Source organism: Drosophila albomicans, chromosome 3, assembly GCF_009650485.2.
Source record: "Drosophila albomicans strain 15112-1751.03 chromosome 3, ASM965048v2, whole genome shotgun sequence".
NCBI classification, from domain to species: Eukaryota; Metazoa; Arthropoda; class Insecta; order Diptera; family Drosophilidae; genus Drosophila; species Drosophila albomicans.
In genome coordinates this window covers 16090147-16111924 of record NC_047629.2, presented here as the reverse complement: position 1 = coordinate 16111924, position 21778 = coordinate 16090147, and the positions used below count along the sequence as shown (strand labels likewise).

At 44.7% G+C, this 21778-nt stretch overlaps 2 protein-coding genes across 4 annotated transcripts in view; both read left to right on the top strand.

Annotated features, from left to right (window-relative positions):
• The window catches only part of LOC117570714 (mucin-17), a 38971-nt gene extending 17557 nt beyond the window's left edge, over positions 1–21414 (top strand). For 2 of the 3 annotated variants that reach the window (XM_052004563.1, XM_052004562.1), the window contains 2 exons: positions 10470–11104; positions 13775–21414. In XM_052004563.1, the coding sequence (XP_051860523.1) occupies positions 10770–11104; positions 13775–20708 (7269 nt within the window). In that variant the 5' untranslated portion in view covers positions 10470–10769 and the 3' untranslated portion in view covers positions 20709–21414. Of the gene's footprint in view, positions 1–10469; positions 11105–11673; positions 11815–13774 lie in introns of those variants that run through there. The other variant, XM_052004564.1, reaches the window with a different exon arrangement.
• On the top strand, positions 2155–3236 carry LOC117570713 (eukaryotic translation initiation factor 3 subunit F-2). The gene has a single exon (XM_034252523.2). It carries the CDS (start codon positions 2278–2280, stop codon positions 3148–3150), a length of 873 nt encoding a protein of 290 aa, XP_034108414.1. The 5' UTR covers positions 2155–2277; the 3' UTR covers positions 3151–3236.
• Positions 21415–21778: the final 364 nt, after the last annotated feature.

Genomic DNA, 21778 nt, shown 5'->3' with positions numbered 1-21778 from the left:
AAAATGTTCGCACATACCTTTTTCGCCTTTGGCTCAAAAGCTGCTGACTGTTCACACGCCTGGCTCGCTTGGCTGGCCAACTGGTCGACAGGTTGGTTGGTTGGTTCGTTGGCTCGTTGGTTGTCTGGGCTTGGCCAGGATGCTGCGGATGCTGGGTGTGTGTCTCGTATGCCTTTGCCTTTTGCATTGGTTTTGTTTGCTGTCTTGATAGTGCGCAAAGCGAGGGCAGTGTCAGGAAGCAGTCTCTTCAGTTGCCCGCATCCTGCACCTGCCTTTCACTTTATCTTACTTTGCTTGCCAGTGTGTGTAAGTGTGAGTGTGCTCATGTTTAATAGACACCACACGCCCACACTCTCTCTTTGCCTCGTATATGTGTGTGTGTGTGGCAACAAACTAAACGCCGTTGGGCCAAGTGTAGCATATTTTTTACTGCCAAGTGATGATGCCTCTTCTGAGAATTTTCGTGAAATTTAAAACGCAATTTAATACAGCTTCAACTGTTCTGTAATGTGCTTACAAACACATGCATTATTATCGTATGATAAGCTTTTGGGGCCATTCGCTTAATTAACATGACTAATGCACTAAGCAGCGCCAGCCAGCTGAGTCACAGCTAAACAAACAGCGAGCGAGCGAGCCAACAAAAAACATGCTAAACTAACCGCTAACTAATGAGCTAGTGGCTAATCAGGCTGTACCATGTCTCCACACACACACACACACACGCCTATTCCTCAACCTAGACCCACACGCCCATCTCACACTTACCTACGCCCATGAGAGAAACCAATTTAGTGAACCGCACACACACACACACACATGCACGCACACACACGCGCTCGCGTTGCTGATAAAGCTGAAGAGAAATTGTGCCAGTCATAACTCAAAAGGGAACTCGTCAGGACGCGGATGAGACGCTAGTTGGGATTGGAGATGGGGATGGGGATGGGAGGACTAAGCGCGTGTCTGCATTATGGCCATCATTCAGAGGCGTCATCGCAGGCCACCAAAATGCCGCACGATGAAGGGAGTATGAGGATAATCATAAAAATACTGTGGAACCTAATCCTTTCACACACACACACACACACACTGGCACACACTTGGCCACTAACTCTAACCAAAGAAAACGCATTTAAGCATGAAAGGATACGACGACTTTTGTTGTTGCTCTCGCTGATTCTGCCGCTGCTGCTGTTTGCTGAATACGTAAAAGGATTTTGCGCACCTTTCAAAATCCCTTTTTTTACAGTTTTTTTCTATAAAGTCCAAGCTGAAGCGACTCCGAGTGAATGCATGAATGCATGATGATTGAATGAATGAATGTGCCAGGGCCAAGGCCCAAAAAAAAGAAGAGCTAAAAAACAAAATAGAGAAAGGAGAAAGGATATGTTTGGTTTGGTTGGGGTGGGTGGAAAACTTTGTGTGTTAGGGTCAGAGCACTAATCAGCTGGTCGTAGACATTTTGTTGCGTACCCGGTGCCTCACTTGTTTTGATTATAAATTGAAAAATTTGCTGTTGTGCAAATTTCAACAAAATCAAAGTGTTTGCATGGAATTTCCTAATTTTTTTCTTCTTTCATTCATTGCCAGTTGGCAGTTTGCTATTGCTCTGGCTCTTCTTGTTGTACTGCTCTACTACCCCATTTTTATGGCATTTCCATATGTCACAACCCGGAGCAGGCGGTCAAGCGCAAAGGCCGAGCACCCAAGTGGAAATGCTGCCTCAAGTGTGTGTGTGAGTGTATGGGTGGGGTCGTATTTTGGTTGAGACATAAAGGATATGCTTGTTAGTAACCAAATTTGCAACAATGACAACCGACACACACAAGAAAAAAAAAAAACGAGAATAGCAACAGCAAAAGAAAAGTTTTTGACACTTTCAAGTTCGCACACCATTTTCTGAAGGTGTGCAGCCATGGGTAATCGATTCCCATCTTTGGCTTTTCTCCCCATTGAAAATGGACTCACTTTGTTGCCAGTAGATCTGAGAAGATGTAAACATATTTCGATACAATAGATTGAAAATGCTAATCAAATACCTACAAATATCGTTTCATTTCTTATGTATTTACAAAATATTTTCACACATTTTGCTGTCAGCTGCGAAAGCTGATTGATATGTCACTTGCTTCACTTATCGATTAATTTATTGTAAGCAAAGTTTTCATTTTTTGAGTTGCTTTTCAACACTGGCAATTAGACAATTGCAATCGCAGCCAACTTAACAAGCGTGACTTTAGCTTTCTCGTAATTATTTTTAAATACAATTTGAAAATGTCGATCTCCAATTATAAACTGCAAACCAACGTGCGTCTGCATCCTGTGGTGCTCTTTCAAATCATTTCCTCCTACGAACGTCGTTCCAAGTCTACCACAATGGCAGTTGGCACGCTTTTGGGTCGTCGGGACAAGGGCAGCGACGTGATTGAGATCACCAACAGCTTCACCGTTCAGCACAAGGAGCACACCGTTGGCGACGTCGAGCAATTCAAGCTGGACACGCAGTACGCCAGCGAAATGTACGAGTTGAATCAGATCACATATCCCCAGGAGAAGATTCTCGGTTGGTACGGCACCGGCAAGTGTCTGTCCCGCTCCGCAGCCGCCATGCACGCCTTCTACTCCCGCGAGTGCGGTGACTTTCAGCCACTGCATCTGCTGGTGGACACCACTCTGCGTGGCGGTCGTATGACCACTCGACTCTATTGTGGCGTCATGCTGGGCGTGCCCGGCGGCACCAAAGGTCTGATGTTCACCGAGCTGCCACTGTTCACCATTGACACCGAGGGCGATGAGTCGATCGCATTGCGCACCATGCAAAAGTACGCTCTCAACACTACAAAGCACGTGGGTCGCATGATGCCCGAGCTGGTGCACGTTGTGGATTCGCTGCGTGAGCTGGGCGTGAAGCTGGATCTTGTGCTGCGCTACATCAACGATGTGCTGGAACGCAAACGTCGGCCGGACAACAGTGTGGGACGTGCTCTGCACGATGCTCTGACTTCGGTGCCCATGTTGGATACCGAGAGTTTTCGGTTAATGTTCAATACGAATGTGCGAGACATGCTTCTGAGCATTACACTGTCTACCATGATCAAGACTCAGATGCAGCTCACAGAAAAGTTGTCTTGCCTGCCAGATTATTGAAAAAAAAGTCTATTCCTTAATTTTCATCTCGATTGTAATTAGCAAAATGAATCTTTATTCCAACCAACTCATTAACATGTACTTTCATTCACTTTCATGTTTCTAACAATTCATTTATTAACCAGCAATCAGTATTATTAATTTATAGATTATTCATTTGAGGTTTATTGCATGTTGAATTCTCAATTTCATGATTATTTATTTATTATACAAACAGCCAAGCAACTAATTTATATACTAGTTTGTTATTAACACAATTTATTGCCATCATCAAAATACTCAATTTCATATTGTTGCTGGTAGCTTCTCTTGCTCTAAGGACTGCCTTTTTATATACGAGATGTTTGTGTTTTTACAAAGTACTTTCCAATACTCTTCCCTTATTTTGACGCACTTTCATCAGCGTTGAGATAATTATGTTTTTCTTATTTATGACGCAGGGCTTCAAAGGAGCAAAAAGTGAAAAATACTTGCAGCTTTTATCGGGAAAATAAAGCAACACTTTTAAGCAACATTGCAGTTGTCAGCGTTGCCATATAATATATTTTGTGCTGTTTTTCATATTTTTACGAACACAATAAATATATTACAGAAGTGATAATGGCATCGATTGCATAATGGATTAAATGCGGGCCGCTCTTTTGCCTTCAAACTTACGGATGCGAATGTCGTCGTTGTCGCTGTCGATGGCAATGTCGATGTCGGTGTTGCCATCGTTGCTGTCGCTGGCGTTGACGTTTGCTGTTTGTCGTTTTATTTAAGCCTTTATCAATGCAAATGCGAATGCGACCGCGAATGCCACATGACGCATAAGGCCATTGTTGCAGTCGAAGCCACTGCCACAGCGACTGTGTTCGACTGCGTTGGCCTCCGAGGACTGTTTGCGTTTTTACTTAATTTGAAGCGATTTATTAATATTTTTTTAAAGCTCGTCTGCTGTGCAACTGATTGCAGCTGCTGCTGTTGCTGCTGCTGTTGGCCTTAAACATAATTAATTAAAATTGCGATATTATTGAATGGGTTTTGTGTGTTGCTGCTGTTGCTGCTGTTGCTGCTGCGTGGTAAACTCACAACACACGAATATGTGTCAAAATCAAATCTAAATCCCAAACCTAAAGCCAGCAACAATTCCTCGAAAGGGCGCGTGTTGCACAAGCTGCAAAGTGGCAAGTGGCAAGTGGTAACAAATGCAAATGAGCAGCGCACGCGCCATTTTCACAAATGATGGCAATCAAAAATGCTGCATGCCATCTTGCATATTGCAATCTATAGTGCGCATATTGCGTATATTTGCGACGAAGCCAAGCCAGCCAAGTGAAGCCAAGTTTCCAACTTCCAAGCAAGTTATTTTACAGATCACGTATACGCCACATTGGCGCTGCTTTTGCCGCTGCCGCTAAGACATTGCAACTTTTTGCTAATTAATGTCAAAAATGTTATATATTAAAAACGTTGCATCCAAGTTCATGCCACGTGTTTAATCCCCTGCACGCATTGGCCTCATAACTTTCGACAGTTACTTCTCCTCCTCCTTCTCTCCTCTCTTCCGAGCTGAAACGTGTTTCGACTTTGTGCGCAAATCAATGCGACAATATGAGCTGGAGCTTCTTTCAATGCTTGCCACATTTAAGTTTGAGCATTTATTGTAGCCAAACAAACTTGAAAGCCCCGGCATCTCGTTGAGGATTTATGCTGAAGTGTGTGCGCTTTTGTGGCCACAGTTTAGGTGTCAGTTGCAGGCCGAGCCATGGCAGAAGCCATGGAACCAAGCAGAGCAAAAAAAAAAGAAAACAGTAGAAAACACGGCATGCCAAGTTGGCCGTGCTGCCAAGCCAGCTCAGCAATTGGCAACGCCCACAACATTTGACTCACAATCAGACATCGCAACCATAAAATAGTCGCACTCGCATACATATGTATGTATGTATGCTTCACAATAAAAAGATATATGTTACAGTAGATGGCGAGCCTTCTTCTTATAATAGACATGCTTCACGTACGCTGTGTTGACGCGCAAAACAATAATAAGGCTTCAATGCCAACGAACAAAAAAAAAAAATACAACGAAAAAATAATATAAGGAAAGCCAAAATAAATATGAGCAAAAAATAGCAACGAACAGGAGAGAAGGCAAGTGATAGACAGACAACAGAACGAGAAGAGCGAGGGCCGCGCAAAACGAACTCAAAAGTTGCAAGCAGCAAAATAAAGATTGGCATAGATATGCACGTGATTGGAATGTAACTCCGAAATTAAGTGGCTCCTGCGGCGCCAAGGAAACCAAAAGAAATCTTTTTGCAAAACAATATATGTCATACACAGCCCACACACACGCACGCACACATACACACACACACACACACACACGGCACGACACTTTCTCTCAGTGAGTTGACTGGGCCAAACGGAAAATGGCCAACGAATTGAGTGGCAGTGGCAAAACGGAAAATGAAATGCACATTAGCCGAAAAGGAGCAGAGCCCAAAAGGCACACAGAAACACAATGTGTGTGTGTGTGCCGGTGGCAAAACCGATAGGAAGGAAATTGTTACGTAGGCCAAGGCGCAGCAAAGTCAAAGGCAAAGCCAAAAGCAAAGAGAACAATACGAAAAGCGCAGAAGCACACAAATCGAAATAAATAAATAAAATCAAATGTTCTGTGGAAAAACTTTGGCTTCGCTGTGGAAGCAACTTAGGTAAAACTGTGCAACATCGTTGTTGCCTCTAAGGCAGCAGCGCATCTACACCCACGCACAAAGCGCTTGAATTACATCTTATGAGCGTCTGGAGGTTACGCTTTAGGGGGAACCAGCCATCCAGCCAGGCAGCCCGCATGGCGTATACGTAACGCCAGCGTAACGGAAACGGAAACAAAGCGATAAACTTTTGTTAGTGTAGCGCAGCAATCCACACTCAAGGCCCGCGGGAGCGTAAAAGTGCGAAAGTGCGCCCCAATCGCAGCAATAGTGCCAGTCCGTCCAAGTTCTCTCTTGCCGTTGCCGTTGCCTTCGTCTACGTTTACGCTTACGTCTTCGTCTCAATCTCCGTCTTCTACTACGTCTCCTGCTTCGTGTTCGTTTAAGACACCAGCACAAAAACAGCTTCAAACGGAACCAGCGACGCAGCTCAGAAGCAGCGTGTAAATGTCGGCTAACACTTGGCTGCGTTTCCTGCAAAAAAAAAAACTAGTAAGGAAGCTACATTTGAGTGTGCTCGACTTTGAGATACCCGCTACTCACTTTGAATGAAATGATACTAATTATAATATTAACATACCATAAAAAAAACTTTTTCTTACATTCAAAATATATCAATAATACTAATATATACCGAAGGCACTACATTCAAAATTACTACATTTAAAATTAACCAAATCAGTAATACTGTAGCTATTATTGTTTGTACAAAAAAGTTTCTCTATTTTCAAAATTACAATTGCTATTCAATTTTTTTTAATGGCGGAGGCTGAAGCAAGATTGCTGTCGAAAACAAAATATATGCCTTCTCTATAATACCCTTCAACCCTATGGATAGCGGGTATAAAAAAAACGGAAAGGCGAATGAAAATAGTTGGAAAAATCACAAGAAACAAGCAACATACTCAACAGCTTGCTTATGTGTTACTCAGACACAATTGCACCAGACCAAGTGTGAGTCGCAGACGAAGACGCCTCTCAATGGGTGAATTACGAGTATATTTCAGTTTTTTTCTGATTTTTTTTTACTCATTTTTGTTGTGCTGTGATTTCAGATTTCGGCTTCAGCTTTAAATGGCAAAACGGCTGTCATTAAAAGTCTTTGACCGACGCAGTCTAATACAATTTGCTTTAATTTTCAGCCGCAAATGAAGACTGATTGAGTACAAGTTCAAGAAAATCCAATAAAAATACAATCCCGCCCATCACAAATGTCTCCCTTCCCGTCCCATCCCGTTCTGTTTTGTTCGCCGACTGAAAAGTCAATGGCTAACAAGCAAAAACAAACCGAAATAAGTTCTGGGGAAAATCTTAATTTTCCACAACAGAAACGTGACACATTTTCGCTGGTCAGAGAGGCGGCAGCCACCGCATGGCAAACTGTTCACTAACTTTACACACACACACATACACATAGCAATTGTGTATCTGTGTGTGTGTGGCTCAATTGGCTGGTGCTTGTTTTTGCTTTTTTGGTTGCGAAAGGATGGGTTAGCCTCAAAACCAATTTCTTTTGTATTTTCATCACACGCAACATGGAAAATGTTTTTGGTCGTGTGCTTGTTTCCAGGTAATATAAGTGGGATTTCAACCCAAATGTCTTAAGTAGCCAATATCAAATTTGTTGGTCGGGTTAATTTCCAAAACTAAACCCTTCATTTCAACCAATTAACACTGACTGTCTGGAGTATCAAATATTGCAGCTGTAACATTTGTTGACAGAGAGTTGAGAATGGAAAATGAAATACATTTCAGATTTAAAATAAATTATATATTTGAGTCAGGTAATGTAGAAGTTAAAGTTTAAATTGGATATATATTTCTAACAATAAACATGCTAAGAACAAATATAAATCAACATCTGAATTAATTTTAATATTTGTTATATTTACCATAAACATTGCTTAGCATTTAACAGTTTTTAGAGCATGTCAAAGTTGATCGAACTATTTAAGCTACCCTCGTTTATCGAACCTTTCCTCGTGTGCTTAACAAAAACTGTCAACCACATGGCCCAAAATGTCATTTCGACTAAATACACCTTTTCCTTTTGTCATTTGATTTATTGTATGCCCCAAAGTATTTGCGGTGCAAGTGAGTAACATGTGTGTGTGTGTATGTAGGAGTAGGAGGGACTGTATACTATGTAAATGTCTGGCTGATTTGTTTAAACAAACGTCCAAAGTGTGCTTCCTTTGCTTGTCTCTACAGCTGTCAGGTTCAATCTTGTGCTCGTTGTGCCCTTAACCGAAACCTGAACGACCACACTTTCTTCTAGTGTTTGTTCTGGTTTGCAACAATGTGTGTGTGTGAGACTAGGTGTGCGTGTGTGTGTGTGTGTGTGTGCGTGTGTCGTCCACTTGTCATGTCACTCAGCGTCATTGTCATGCAGACAATGGCAGGGCAGCAGTGAGCAGTGAGCAGCGAGTAGCCGGCAGTCAGTCGTCAATCTAGCTAAAGCTCTCGTTTGGGCCAAACCCAAGGGGCATCGGTTTTTCGTAGCCTCTTGCATTTCATTTACATTTTCAATGTCAGGTTGTGTGAGACGATGCCTGGTTTCTTCGGGAATGTTGGCATTCGTAATTTACCGTTACAAATCAATTGTCAAAGTTATGGCCATGACGCCTTCTTCAACGCCTCTTCGACCCCCTCTTCCCTTCTCCGAGTGTGTTTTGTCAGCGCGTGTCAATGCGTTGATATCCTTGAAATGGCAGCATCCGTTTGTACTTAAACGTTATGCTTGGCCCCACAACACAAAACGCAAAAAGAGACGGGATTTTTACGCACAATTTATGTTAATTTGGCCACAGTTTAGCCATAAAAGAATCAGACCAAAGCGATATTCCCAGCCAGCCAACATATTTTTATAGCTTTGCTTCGATATTTATGCGCGATTTTTTTCGCATTGAACTGAAATTGTTTAGCTGCTTATATTGTGGGATACATATCAAATGTACGTGCTGCGGCAAAACTTTTGGGGTTCATTGCACATACACATACACACACATACACCCAAAATCCGAGCACACACACACAGTAGGGGAATGTGTGGCTTTCTGTTAACATTTTGACAGCAAAAGGCTTTAAGTTGTCAGCGCGTTCTTTAGCCATTTTATTGTTGTTGTTATTAGTTGTGTTATTCCTCCTGCTGCTGCCGTTGCTGTTGCTGCTGCTGCTGTAAGCGCTTGTGCTTATTAACATATTGTTGTTTTGCGCCTGTCGCGCCATTGACAATTCATTTTGTTATCAGCACAACACGAAAGCTTAGTGACAAAACCTAAAAACAAAACCCCCAAAAACCAAACTCTCAAAACTATGCAAAATACTCGACTGTTAGATGGCCTGTATTTTTTGGGCATCCACTTTGAAAACAGGAAAATTAATAATAATTATTCATAAATGAGCATATGTTGTGCTTTGCACAGAAAGGTAGCAAAACTTTTCGAACATACTTAAATATACGAAAATTTTGTGCAGAAGTTTACAGTAAAGATTACAAAAGGGGGAAATTCTCAAATTTAGTTTTGTGTGTTCTCCTATTATTACTAATTGTATCCCAGAGGTAACTTTAGTCAATTAATTTATGTTAGTTGAACAACTGCTCAAGGCTTTAACTTACTTGAGGAACTACTTAAGTGTACAAGTGTGGGCATAAGTATAAATAAATGAGTTAAAGAGGAAGTTCAAACTAATTTTAAATATTAAATTTGAAAATTAAAATTCAAACATAATAATTTGTTTGACAAATGCATATACCCATATGAAGCTATGTTTAGTTGGGTATAAAAATGCTTATGCATAGTAAAAACTGAGTTGTCAGCTAGAGATTTATACAAATGATAAGCCCTGTGTCAGTTGATCTGTAAATACGCCATGCGAGCAGTGTTAATTAAAGGCAAACTAAGGCTTTAAAGCCCCCAACTAATGCCAAAACTTGTTCTAGCTGAAACAGAAGCTGAAGCAGTTGTTGGATAAAGCAACAGCCGCTGAAGTTGGACACATATATGAGTATAGAAATACATAGACACACACATGCACATAGAGAAGAACACGTACTCGCACTCTCCCACTTATGCATGTTGCATTTGCAGATCCTTGCGTCTTATGTCTAAATTGTGGTGCACTTTAGGTTGGGGTATTGAAAGCATGCCAGGAGCCAGCAGCGTGCAGCAAGACGTTGCGAAGACGAGGCTGCAGCTGCCTCCAAACAGCAAAAGGCAGTTTAAGCCCTCCAAAACATAGACACACACACACACACACACAGAAGAGAGAGAGAGAGAGAGTCATGTGGCAGCCTCGTTATTATTAGCATAATTACAGGCGCATTAGCGAGTTGCGGCTTGGGCATCAGGTTCCTGGGCAATTTGCGTGGTTGCCTGATTATGACAGCCTAAAAGTATGCCACACACACACACATACACTTATACCGAGGGGAGTTTGTTGCAACTTGTCGAGCACTTTAATGCTAGCTTTATGTAAATGTACAAATTTATACAAGAATACATTTCCTAGAGCTAAAGAGAACTGTGCTATCTGTTTAATAATACTACTTGCTATACATATATATTTTCTAGAGCATTTTCATTAACATTGCATTAATTAGTTTTTCATTTTACTTTGCAGCTCTTGACGCTCGCTTCATGTTTACGCAAGCGACGCTGACGTCCGAGCTTCAACATTAAACAGCCAACAACTACGACCCAAAGCTGGCCCGAAAAGGTCACGCGGCTAAGAACAATTTTTAGATAAGACTCAAGCTCAAATAAAAACAGAAAAACAGCCAGCGAAAAGAAAAACAGGAGCTGCTGAGTGGGAGAGACAACAAACAATCAGAACAGACAGCGACAGGGAGAGTGAGAGCGAGAAAGAGAAGAGTGGAAAGAAGCTAAGAGCAGAGGACTGGAGGACTCTAGGCAGGAAACAATGCGTTCCCTGCGCAGTTTACAGCCGCTTGGGCTGCTGTGCCTGTGCCTGGTGCTGGGTGAACTCGCCGTTGTCGCGGCCTATCCCAAGACCAGCAGCACCCCAGCAACAGCACATCAGACGAAGCAGCAGCCTATCTACACCTATCTGACCACATCGAGTGTGTCCAGCCACGGGAATGATGCCGCCGCTGCCGCTGCTGCTGCTATGCAACCAGCCATTGTGTACGAGGCAGTTATGCCAAAGCAGGAGGAGAAGTTGCCGCATGCCACAGCCACAACATCCGCAACATTCACGTCGCCGGATGAGGCATCAAAGAAAGTCATCGGTTCCAGGTGAGTGCACAGACTCTTTTGGCTGACGTGAGCGCGATTTTAACTTTTATGGAGGGGTTGCAAGGCAGTCGAGACTCCTCATCCTCATCCTCCCTCTTGTCTCCCTCTGCATTTGCTTTGGCATTGTTTGTGCTTGTTGTTGTCGCTGCTGTTGTTAGGCAAAAGTCTTTTGTTTGTACAGCTTTTTGCAATTTTTCCCACTAATTGAAATAGAATTTCTCTTTTGTTGTTGGCCCGCTGTTCGTGGACGTGGGCGTGGGCGTGGATGAAGGTCTGGGCTGTGGGTCTGGTCAGTTGGCAAATGCCTTAGTATTTTAATTAATTTGCTCAACAGGCGCCGCAGCGCATCACGCCACTTGATGGCAAAGCAGCAATAAAACACGTGGCATACCTTGCGGCGCTCTGTTTAAAATCCAACAACGCTCAAACCGAAAAACCGGGATGGGAAAATAGAACAACGGGCAAGAATACAAGGAAAAAACAAAAAAAATAAACAAAATAGCAGGCGAGGCACAAATTGAGTGCTCATTAACTTCAAATCAATGCTAATCAGTGTGGCTGTGTGGCAGTGTGGCCTTCGGTTTGGGGCAGCTAAGTGGTGGTGTTGGTGGTGCAGACCCCAAGAGTGCAGCTAAAGCCAACAGCGAACTCTGGCCCAAAACAATTTTTGCACATAAAAAAATACATGTATTGAAGTGCAAAGGCAAAAAGTAAGTGGCAAAAAAGCGAAGGAAAAGCAAAAGCTAAAAGCAAAATGAAAATGAAAATTAATATTTTGTTTTCGTTATGAATTTCGTTAACCTTCAGGGCAAGGTTCTCTCAACCTCTCCTTTAGCTCCTCCTCATCCTCCTGCTTTCACATTAATTCAGAGCGTAAACAAATTCACAGCCAGCGGCATATGGTAGTCAATCTGTCTGTCTGTCCGTCTGTCTGTCTCTCTATCTGTCTGTCCGTTAGTCGGTAGATAATGATTACGAGCAGCTGCCACATAGATAATACTGATGATGTTTAAGTTTATATCGGAGTAAGGGCAATCTGTGTATTATAACCCTCAGTCGACTACCCCAAGGGTTACACACTATATACAGCACTTGGATATGCAATGCATAAATTACGTTGCTTTGCCAACAAATTGTATTTAATTTTTTGGCAATTTAATGCATTTTCTGTCATTGCCGTTGGCACAAATTCTTACGTACAATAATATCCTTTGGCTACGCCAAAAACATACAACAACGCAAAAAAAGAAAGAGCCGAAAATGTAAATGTAAATCTGCTATTCAAATTATACTTGTTATTTTTTCTCCATCTCTGTTTCAATTTCGCTTTTGAATTTCATCTGAATTCGTCAGCCAAATTGTATATAGCAATACATTAACATGTACGTATTGTATATAGAGAAAGTAAATTACAATTTCTGTTTTTGGCAGATAAATATTTAAACCCCTTCGCTGAGAAAGTATTTGCAATTTCATTTTAACGTAGTAATATAATACCGCTCAAAGACCTCTCGTTTTGTTTGCATTTTAATTTATTTTCCCTGTCATTTTTAATTGTTAACCTTTGTTGTTACAATAATCATAATAAAAGTAATACTCTGTTGGTATAAAGAGATAGTTTTCACACAAGTAATCGAGGTTAATCAGTTAAATTCTGTGATTTTATTTGACAATAAACAAAACGAACATAATATTTTGGTAATTATATTCATTGCATTAAAATATGTAAATCTAGATAAAAGGTTGAAAGGCTAAACCCAAAGTGTTTAAATATTCGCAAATGATTATACATAATTTTAGCGAATTATTTAGATTTTTGCCACTCATGCGGCAGCTGTGATTTGAGCTGGGATAATGAAGAGCGCGTTAGACAGACAGACAGACAGGCAGCGCAGATAGATAGACATAACTCTGACATGCACTTAGCTATTCAGCTAGATCCTACAGCTAGTACAGCAACAACAAAAAAGTAGTAGTAACAACAACAGCAATTGGGGCAGCAGCTGCATATGACGAGGCATGCCTCGGCTCACGTGCATAAATGTTAATGATGTGCTCGCTGTCATTCACAGTGAGAGATTGTAGGAGTACACATACGAGTATGTGTTTATGTGTGCGCTGTGCTGCATGTAAATATGTTAACTAACTACCGCGCGAGATGGTTGCCAATGCAACCAGCATGAGGGGAGGGGAGATGAAAAACGGGGAGTTGCGGCGGCATCATCAGAGCGTGACTCTGTGACTTTTTGCAACGATTGCATACCATTCAATTTCCATTAAAATGCCAAGCGAATGCGCCGCAAAGTATGCAGCATGACTTGCGTCCAACATTTCTTTTGCCTGTTCGTTATTATACCCGGTACACGCAAAGTGCAAGGGTGTAATAACTTGTTGATATGTATACTTATAATTGGAAAATTTTAATATTTGTTACCTCTTACCTCACAATAAGAAAATAAGTAATCATTCAATAAATTCTTTACTTACTTATTATTTTTGGAAAGTAACTTACCGTCAATCACTCCCAGCACACAACTTCAGCGTTCTTTCGCGGTTTTTTTGTTGCAAGCATAGCATAATCGCATTTATTTGTCATTAATCATTGTCTGACACTCGATAACATATGCTCTGTCTTTTTCTTCTCTTTCTCTCTCTGTCTGTGTCATTTAGCGTGGTTTCCTCGGTCTCCGTGGTGCTCGACGGCAATGAGCCACAGTTTACGGATGCACTGGGCCATAAAGTGCCAAAGCCGCAGCCCTCATTGCAAGTTGCCAGTCCCATTGATCTGTTGAATCCTGATCGCTATGAGTTCTACACTTTCGATGAGCACGGCGAGCTGGTGAAGCGTCTGATGACCATGCAAGAGATCCAGAGCATTGTGGCGAACGGTGATGGTGAAGGACCTTCGATTATTCACACACCACCACAAACCGAACATGAGCCGGAAAAGAATGTCCAGGATATTGTAAATCGGGTGCAGAATGTGCTCAACAAAGAGGTGGCCAGCAGCTCCACAAAGAACAACTCTGCCGAGCAGTTCCTACCAGTGCTGGACACACCTGATGTTTCCTCATCATGGTCACTCATATTGCCTGCTATCTTTGGGAACACAGGTGGCGACATCTTTCCAAAACCGCAACAGGTTGTGATGACACCTGAATCCGAACTGCTGGACACCTCAACACGAGCTGTGCCCACAACGCAGCGAGTTACGAAGAAACCGAAGCCGTCAAAGCGCAAGCCAGGCAACAAACGCAAGCCCAGCACCACCAAGAGCACCACTGAGATGACACCACAAGTGGTGCAAGAGGAACTCGATCCCATGGAATCCGTCTATGCGGGCATTGAGCAGTATCAACAGTCGGCGGCCAATATGCATGATTTCGATGTGGTGAACATGCAACCCATCTACCAGAAGCGTCCCATCACCACTGTGAAGCCCGGGCCAGAAACAACCACGCGTCGGGTATTCTACAACAATCAGGAGATCATACACACGCCCACATCGTCGACGAGTGCAGCCAGTCATTCCAGCACCACTGAGAAGATTGTCTCCAATCATCAGCTGGCCAAGAAACCCGCCAATGTGCAGCGCAAACCCACTCAACCACATCGCGTGAAGAAACCCAGCGGAGCGCAGGGAAATAGCACCGTTAACACCACAAGCGGCACAACGCATCACAGTGGCAACAAGCAGAAGAACAAGAAAAAGACAACCACCACCACGACCACAACAACTACGACTGTGGCACCAACAACCACAACCACAGCTGCAACGCCGGCAGAAGAAGATCCCGCTGCTCAAGAAATAACGTCAACAACAACTCAAGCACCAGTGTCCACCACGCACAAGAAGAAGAAACGTAAGCCAACACGCACGCCAGGACTAGCCACTAGCACAACCAGCAGCAGCAGCAGCGGCACAACCTCCAGCAGCAGCGGTAGTAGCAGCAGCAACAAGCCCAGCAAGCCCAAGCGTAAGCCAACCACTAAGCCGAAACCGCAGGCTGTAGCCACGGACCCCGCTGCAGCAGCCTCTGCACCACACCACCAGGAAGTCAGCACTGTGAAGCCACCACGTCCACATCGCCCACACAAGAAGCCCAAGCCAACCACCACCACAACAACAACAACCACAACACCGGCACCTACAAGCACTGCGGCACCTTCTGTCGAGACAGAGCCTGCACAACCACAAGATCCCGTCGAGGATCCACATGGCGAATCTCAGAAGCCCGAGGCAGCAGCAGAAGATCCTCATCAGCCACAGTCAGAGCCAGAAGCAACCACAGCTGCGCCGACAACAACCACAACCGCTGCGCCTACCACAACAACTACCGCTGAGCCAACGACAACCACAAGCAGGCGACCTGCATTGCATCACCAGAAGCTTCACAACAAACCAGCGCACTCGAGCACCACCAGCACCAGCACAACAACAACCAAGCGACCAACCACGCAGCACCAACACAAGCACCATCAAAAGCCACAGAATGAGCCAACAAATGAAGTGAACAACAAACCGAGCCACAAACCAATTCACTCCTATGGCTATGTGAATGCGGTGCCCTCAAAGACAACCACCACCACCACTAGCACCACTCACGCACCTGTCTACCCCGTGCCCAGTTACGATGCCGAGGCCAGCGAACAGCTACCCGTGCTTATTGCACAACCCGATGCAACACAGCTGAAAAAGACGCCACAGCCGTTGCCATCCTTGGCAATGATCCAACAGCAACTGCAGCACAGCTCGCCATCGCCTGCACCACAGTTATCGCCGGATCAGATACTCTCGATGGATCAGATTGTACAGAGCCTCACACAGGATCTGTTGGCGAGCGACAAGAAGGATGAGGCGCCCGTGCCCGTGAAATACGACAGTGCGGAGAACAACGAGCAAATGCAGACGTTGGCCAACAAAAAGAAGACGCAAGTAAGCAGCACCAGCACCGCAGCCATCACCACTTCAACCACAATTTCCACAACAACCACGACGACAACAACTCCCACAACCTCAAGCTCCACAACTACGACAACCACAACAACAACTCCCAAGACAACCACAACTATCATAAATACCCCAAGACCTTTGGCAGCCAACTATGGCGGCAGCACACTGGCCACTATGCTTGACGAGGAGGATGCCAGCACTAGTCTGGAGCACTTGGATTTCGGCGAGCAGCACAAGCAACCATCGGAGACAACGCACAGCAGCATTGAGGTGGAGCCAGAGCAGGAGACAACGGTGGTATTGATAACCGCAAGACCACAATACTTTGCTTCGACCAGCTCACCACCAATGGAGCTGCTGCCACAGCAGCCCGTGAAGACGGACCAGCCCCTGGAGGAACCAGAGACAACAGAGTTGCCCTATAATACTCAATTCCTGCTGACCACGCCTATGGCACCATTGGATGAAACCGAAAACGATTCCGATATGGAAACTGAGACAGAGTCTGAGAAGATGAAGGAGTTGGAAAAGGAGTTGGAGAGACAGAAGGAATTGGAGAAACAGAAGGAGCTGGAGAAACAGAAAGAGTTGGAGAGGCAGCAGGAGCTGGAGGGGCAGAAGGAAGTGGAGAAGCAGAAACAGCTGGAGAGGCAGAAGGAACTGGAGAGGCTAAGGGAATTGGAGAGGCAGAAGGAAATGGAAAAAGAGTTGGAGAAGCAGAAGCAATTCTTGAAGGACTTAGAGAAGCAGAAGCAAGCTCAACTGGAAGCACAAAAGCAGGCAGAGAAGCTTGCCGCAATCGCAGCTGCCACCACGACCTCAAAACCCACTTCGGAAGCCAATCATGTGGTGAAGTTTGAGCCACTTTATGCCGAAGTACCCGAAGCCGTGATTGCTGAGCTAACCGAGCAGCCAGAAGAGTCCACAGCACCCACGACCAGTGGCTACTATCAGCAAACGGATTCCGAAAGCGAAGAGGCAACTACTGAGCTTGTGGCCCGTTTACCAGTATCGGAAAGCACCACGGCAGCTGATGACGACGATGATAGCACAGAGGTAACGCCCATGATTGCCAATCTGGTGCAACAGCTCAATCTGGAAGTACTCAAGCCAACCGATCAAATCTCTATGGCCAATTTCCAGACACAGGCGGCAACAGTTGCCTCCACACTTGTCGATGGCAGCAACACGCTCGTCTCTGATATACACATGAACTCCAACGAGACGAAAGATGAACTGGAGTTCCTTATGTCCGATGTGATTCAACAGATCACCCAGCAGGAGCAATACAATCCCAGTCAGTTGCACGATGACGCTGATGATGATTCGCATCGCTTGACGAACTTTGCGCAGCTAAACACCTCGTTCCTGTTGCAGCCACCGAAGCCACCAAAGCAGCAACTAAAGACAACAACAACATCGACGACGACGACAACAGAATCAGCACCAGCTCAGGAAATCACGACCATCATACCCAGCAATGAGGAGCTCATCAAACAGGAAGCTGCATATCTTAATACCCTGCCACTTAGCGAGATGCAGGAAGAGCACGAGGAGAGCACCACATACAAGGTACCAGTGCTGTCGCTATCACAAATCTATGCACAGCAGCAACAGGATGAGGATGATGAGCAGGAGCAGTTCGAGCTGCAGCGACTAGAACTCTTGGCCGCCACAAAGCCAAGCGAAGCGCCACATAAACAGGAAGTCAACAAACAGGAGGAGGAAAAGGAGGAGCAGCAGGCGCTTGAGCAGGAAAAGGAGCCAGAGAAGTATCAGGAGAAGGAGCAAGCGTCAGAGCAGGCAACAGAGACGACAGTGAGCGTGGAGGCAACCACCGAGCAACAGCAGCTGTCAGAGGAGGAAGCGGAGCAAAGCAAAGAGACCACCGTCAATGAGGAGGAGACAACGTCGACCAGCGTCGAGCAAAACGACAACGAAAATCCCGATGCACCGGACACCAATGGCAACGAGAGCGACGAGGAGCAAATGCCCGAAATGTTGACAAATGGTTACAACGAACAAATCCTCGCGGAAGCCAGCGAAACGTCCACGACAGCCAACTACGAAGAGACACAAACGCAGGTGCCGCTTGCCGCTGAGAAGGAGGAGGAAAAACCGACCGAAGAGGAGCTAACGACAACAAGAACAACGAGCACAACTGGGGCAGCGGCATCAACGATTGTTTACCAGGACGCACAAGAGCAAACATCAACGGAGCAGCAGCTGCAACAGGAGGAGGAGACGCAGAAGGAAGAGACGACACAAACAGAACTGGAGCCGATGCAAAGTGCCGAGGATAGTGTAACCAATGCAGCGCAGTTGCAGCCACAGTACACAGCTCAACCAGAATCAGATGCTACCGAGGAGCAGACCGAAAGCAGCAAGGAGGGTGAACAGCAAGTGACTTCTGAAGAAACGATTACAGAAATACCCGGCGATATGACTGTGGTATCATCCGAATCAGACATGTCGCTCAGCTCCGAGCAAGTGACGGAAAAAATCGAGCTAAGCACGGTCAAAACACTGGAATTGAATGAGGAATCCATGGAAGACATATCCGATGAATTGACAGCCACCATAACCGAAGAGGATACGACAAGCTCACAGAAATATCAGCTGGACGATGAAGATCCCTACGTGAAGTTGGGAGAGACAACGGCCAGCGTGGTGGTTAGACCCCAAGTCGGCGAGCATGACAAAAGCGCAGTCAAGTCCACGGAGCAGTCAACGGAAGACGAAAAGGAAGAGCAAAACTACAAGGTGAGCTTGCCATTGGCCAGCTATGGCAATCAGGGCAATGAGCAACCGGATGAGGAAGATGACGAAGATCAAACCAGCTACCAGCTGCCCATTTTGTTGCCCAGCAGCACCACAACAACCTCAGAGCAACCACTGAGTAGCAGCACACCAACAACAACAACTACAACAACTTCGACGACTACAACAGCAGCTCCAGCAACAACGAAGCGCCTGCACACCTTGAAGCCTGTCTCGTACTATGTGCAGCCTTCGCTGCTCGGCGGCTACAATAATCAGCTGGAGCCCCAGCCACCCAAGGTACTGCCCTACAATGCCAACACCAACTCCCAGCAGCAACAGTTACTACAACAGCAGCAACAACGACCAATGCTGCGTCCAGCCTCCTTGACCAATCTCATGGCCGCCTCGACACAAGCAACACGACCACCCGTTAAACTGGAGCCAAGTCCGCAGAGCTCACAGGGCTTAGAGGCATCAACAGTGCGACTCGATGACGATGTTGTCTCCTTTGCCCGTCTTTGCAACGAACTCGCATTTAGTTACTGGAAGGCCATCACCTCGGAGAAGATTAGTTCGGCCAGAAGTTTGGTTATTTCACCTTTTGCTATGACCTCTATGTTGTCTATGGTTTTCCTCGGCGCACGTGGCAGCACTTCGGGTGAAATGAACGAAATACTCAAGCTAGACGATATGGTTACATTCAATCCACATTTAATCTTCCGCAACATCACAAACTCGGTGGAACAGTCGATGGAGGGTGATATTGCAACAGCGGCATTTGTGCGCGAAATCTTTAGTGATCGTGCCAATGGAAAGATTTTGCCGTTCTTCAAGGAGAAGACACAGCAACTGTATGCCGGACATGTGGAGGAGGTGAATTTCCATGTGGTCAACGATATTGTGCGAAGACGCACCAATCTTTTGGTTAAGCGTCATACCATGGGCAAAGTGCTGGAATATCTGCGTACAAATAGCGTTTGGGTTAATGGCCCATTGGCCACCGTATCGGCCAATCTCTTCCAGACGGATTGCTCGCGTGGTTCCACAACAGATCGCGATGGTGAAATGTTCTTCCAGGTTCATCCCACAGTGCGACAACGTCGTCTTGTGCCAATTCCCGCTGTGCTCTATCGCTCCGGCTTTACGGCAGGCTATGAACCCAAGCTGGATGCTACAATTGTAGCCTTCGGACGTATTCAGGACACCGTTAGCACTATCTATGTAATGCCCGGACACCAGAGCTCGGTGGCGCCCACCGACAATCTGGATCGATTGGAACGCAACCTCGTGGAGCAGGCATTCAGCAAAGAGAACGCTTGGAGCAATCTGCTCACCTCACTAATGGATCGTCCAGGCATGGAGGTGCAACTGCCGCGTTTCTCGCATCGCTCGTTTGTAAATGCTTCGCTGGGTCTACAGAAGATGGGACTCAAGGGACTGTTCAAGTCGGACTTCGCTGATCTGCGAGGTTTGACGGGTAATGGCAATCGGGATATCTTCCTGTCGGACATGACACAAATCAATACGTTCAGCACTTGTGGCGAGGAGAAGATATCCGATCATCATCATGTCGAAATGTACCCAGCACCACCGTTGCGTAAGCGTAACAAGGATGTGGATACAACCGATGATGATGCCTACGATTCGTCTGAGGCAATTGTGGACTTTGGTTCACTGGTGCAGGAGTCGGCATTGGGTCGTGGCTTCTACGATGATCTGCTGGATCCTAAGTTTTTGGAATTGCCGCTCCCATTGCGTCCTCGTCAGGCACGTGTACCAGATGCTCCTCGGCTGCGCTTCGATAAGCCTTTCCTCTATTTTGTGCGCCACAATCCGACGGGCATGATCCTGTTCATGGGTCGCTTCAATCCCCGTCTGCTGCCATGAACAGGTCCCCTTACATGTTTTAAGTAAGCCAAACATTTATGAAATTTTGTTAAAACTTTCAATTAATAGTGAATTTATTTTGCCAATCTGCAAAATGCCCGCAATTAAGTTAATACTATTTTTAATGTTCTTATTGCTGTGCCTTAATCCCGCGTCCTCAGTCCAGCCCAGCGTCCGACTCAATGATACGAGATTGATGTGCAGCAAACTGAAAATATTATTCAGCAATACACACATATATACAAACGAGATATATATATATAAATATGCGTTTTTTTCATGCCCAATTTTATTAAATAAATACGTGAATACGAATTCCAAATATTTTAAATGCAGTTTGCCGTTTGCAGTTTGCAAATTTAGGCACAAAAAAATTATATTCAATTGTTGTGGGGCGCTTTTTTTTTGCCTCTTGCCGCAAACAAATGAAATAAAAATTAAAATCCAAATGAAAATAAAAATATAAAGCATATATACATATTTATATAAATAAAGTTAAACAAATTGGCTGCGAATGCAAATGCAAATGCAATCAAAAAGTGCGTTCATGTTTTGGCAACAAACCCGAACACAAACACAACAAGAACAAAACGAACAACAATACAAATGTAATTTAGTAAAATAAACTTTAACACTACGCAAACTAAAAGTTATATATGCTAATATGTAAGTTTAAAAATCTAAATAAATACATAAATAAATGAAATAAACAAAAAGGCTCAAATCTCTTGCAAATTGATTGGTACATCAGCAGCCTAAAAGTAGGCAACACGATTTCAGATTGCGGTTGCACTGCTTGCCAGTGCAGTGCACTGCATCGAGGCAAACAAGCAGAGTGAAGCATGTTTTTGCCAATAACAACAAAATGAAGTAACAAGTTATCTCACACAGCATACGCACACAAACACACGTAATACACATTGTTCTACACATAACAGACGTTCCAATCGTTGCTTTAGAAAAGCAATTCAGCTCAAGTTAGTATATAGTTTTACAGGGTGTATGAAGTTTTATGTAGGCCAAAGGCAGGCAACAGAGCCAAACACGCACAGACATGCCGAAAACCAACA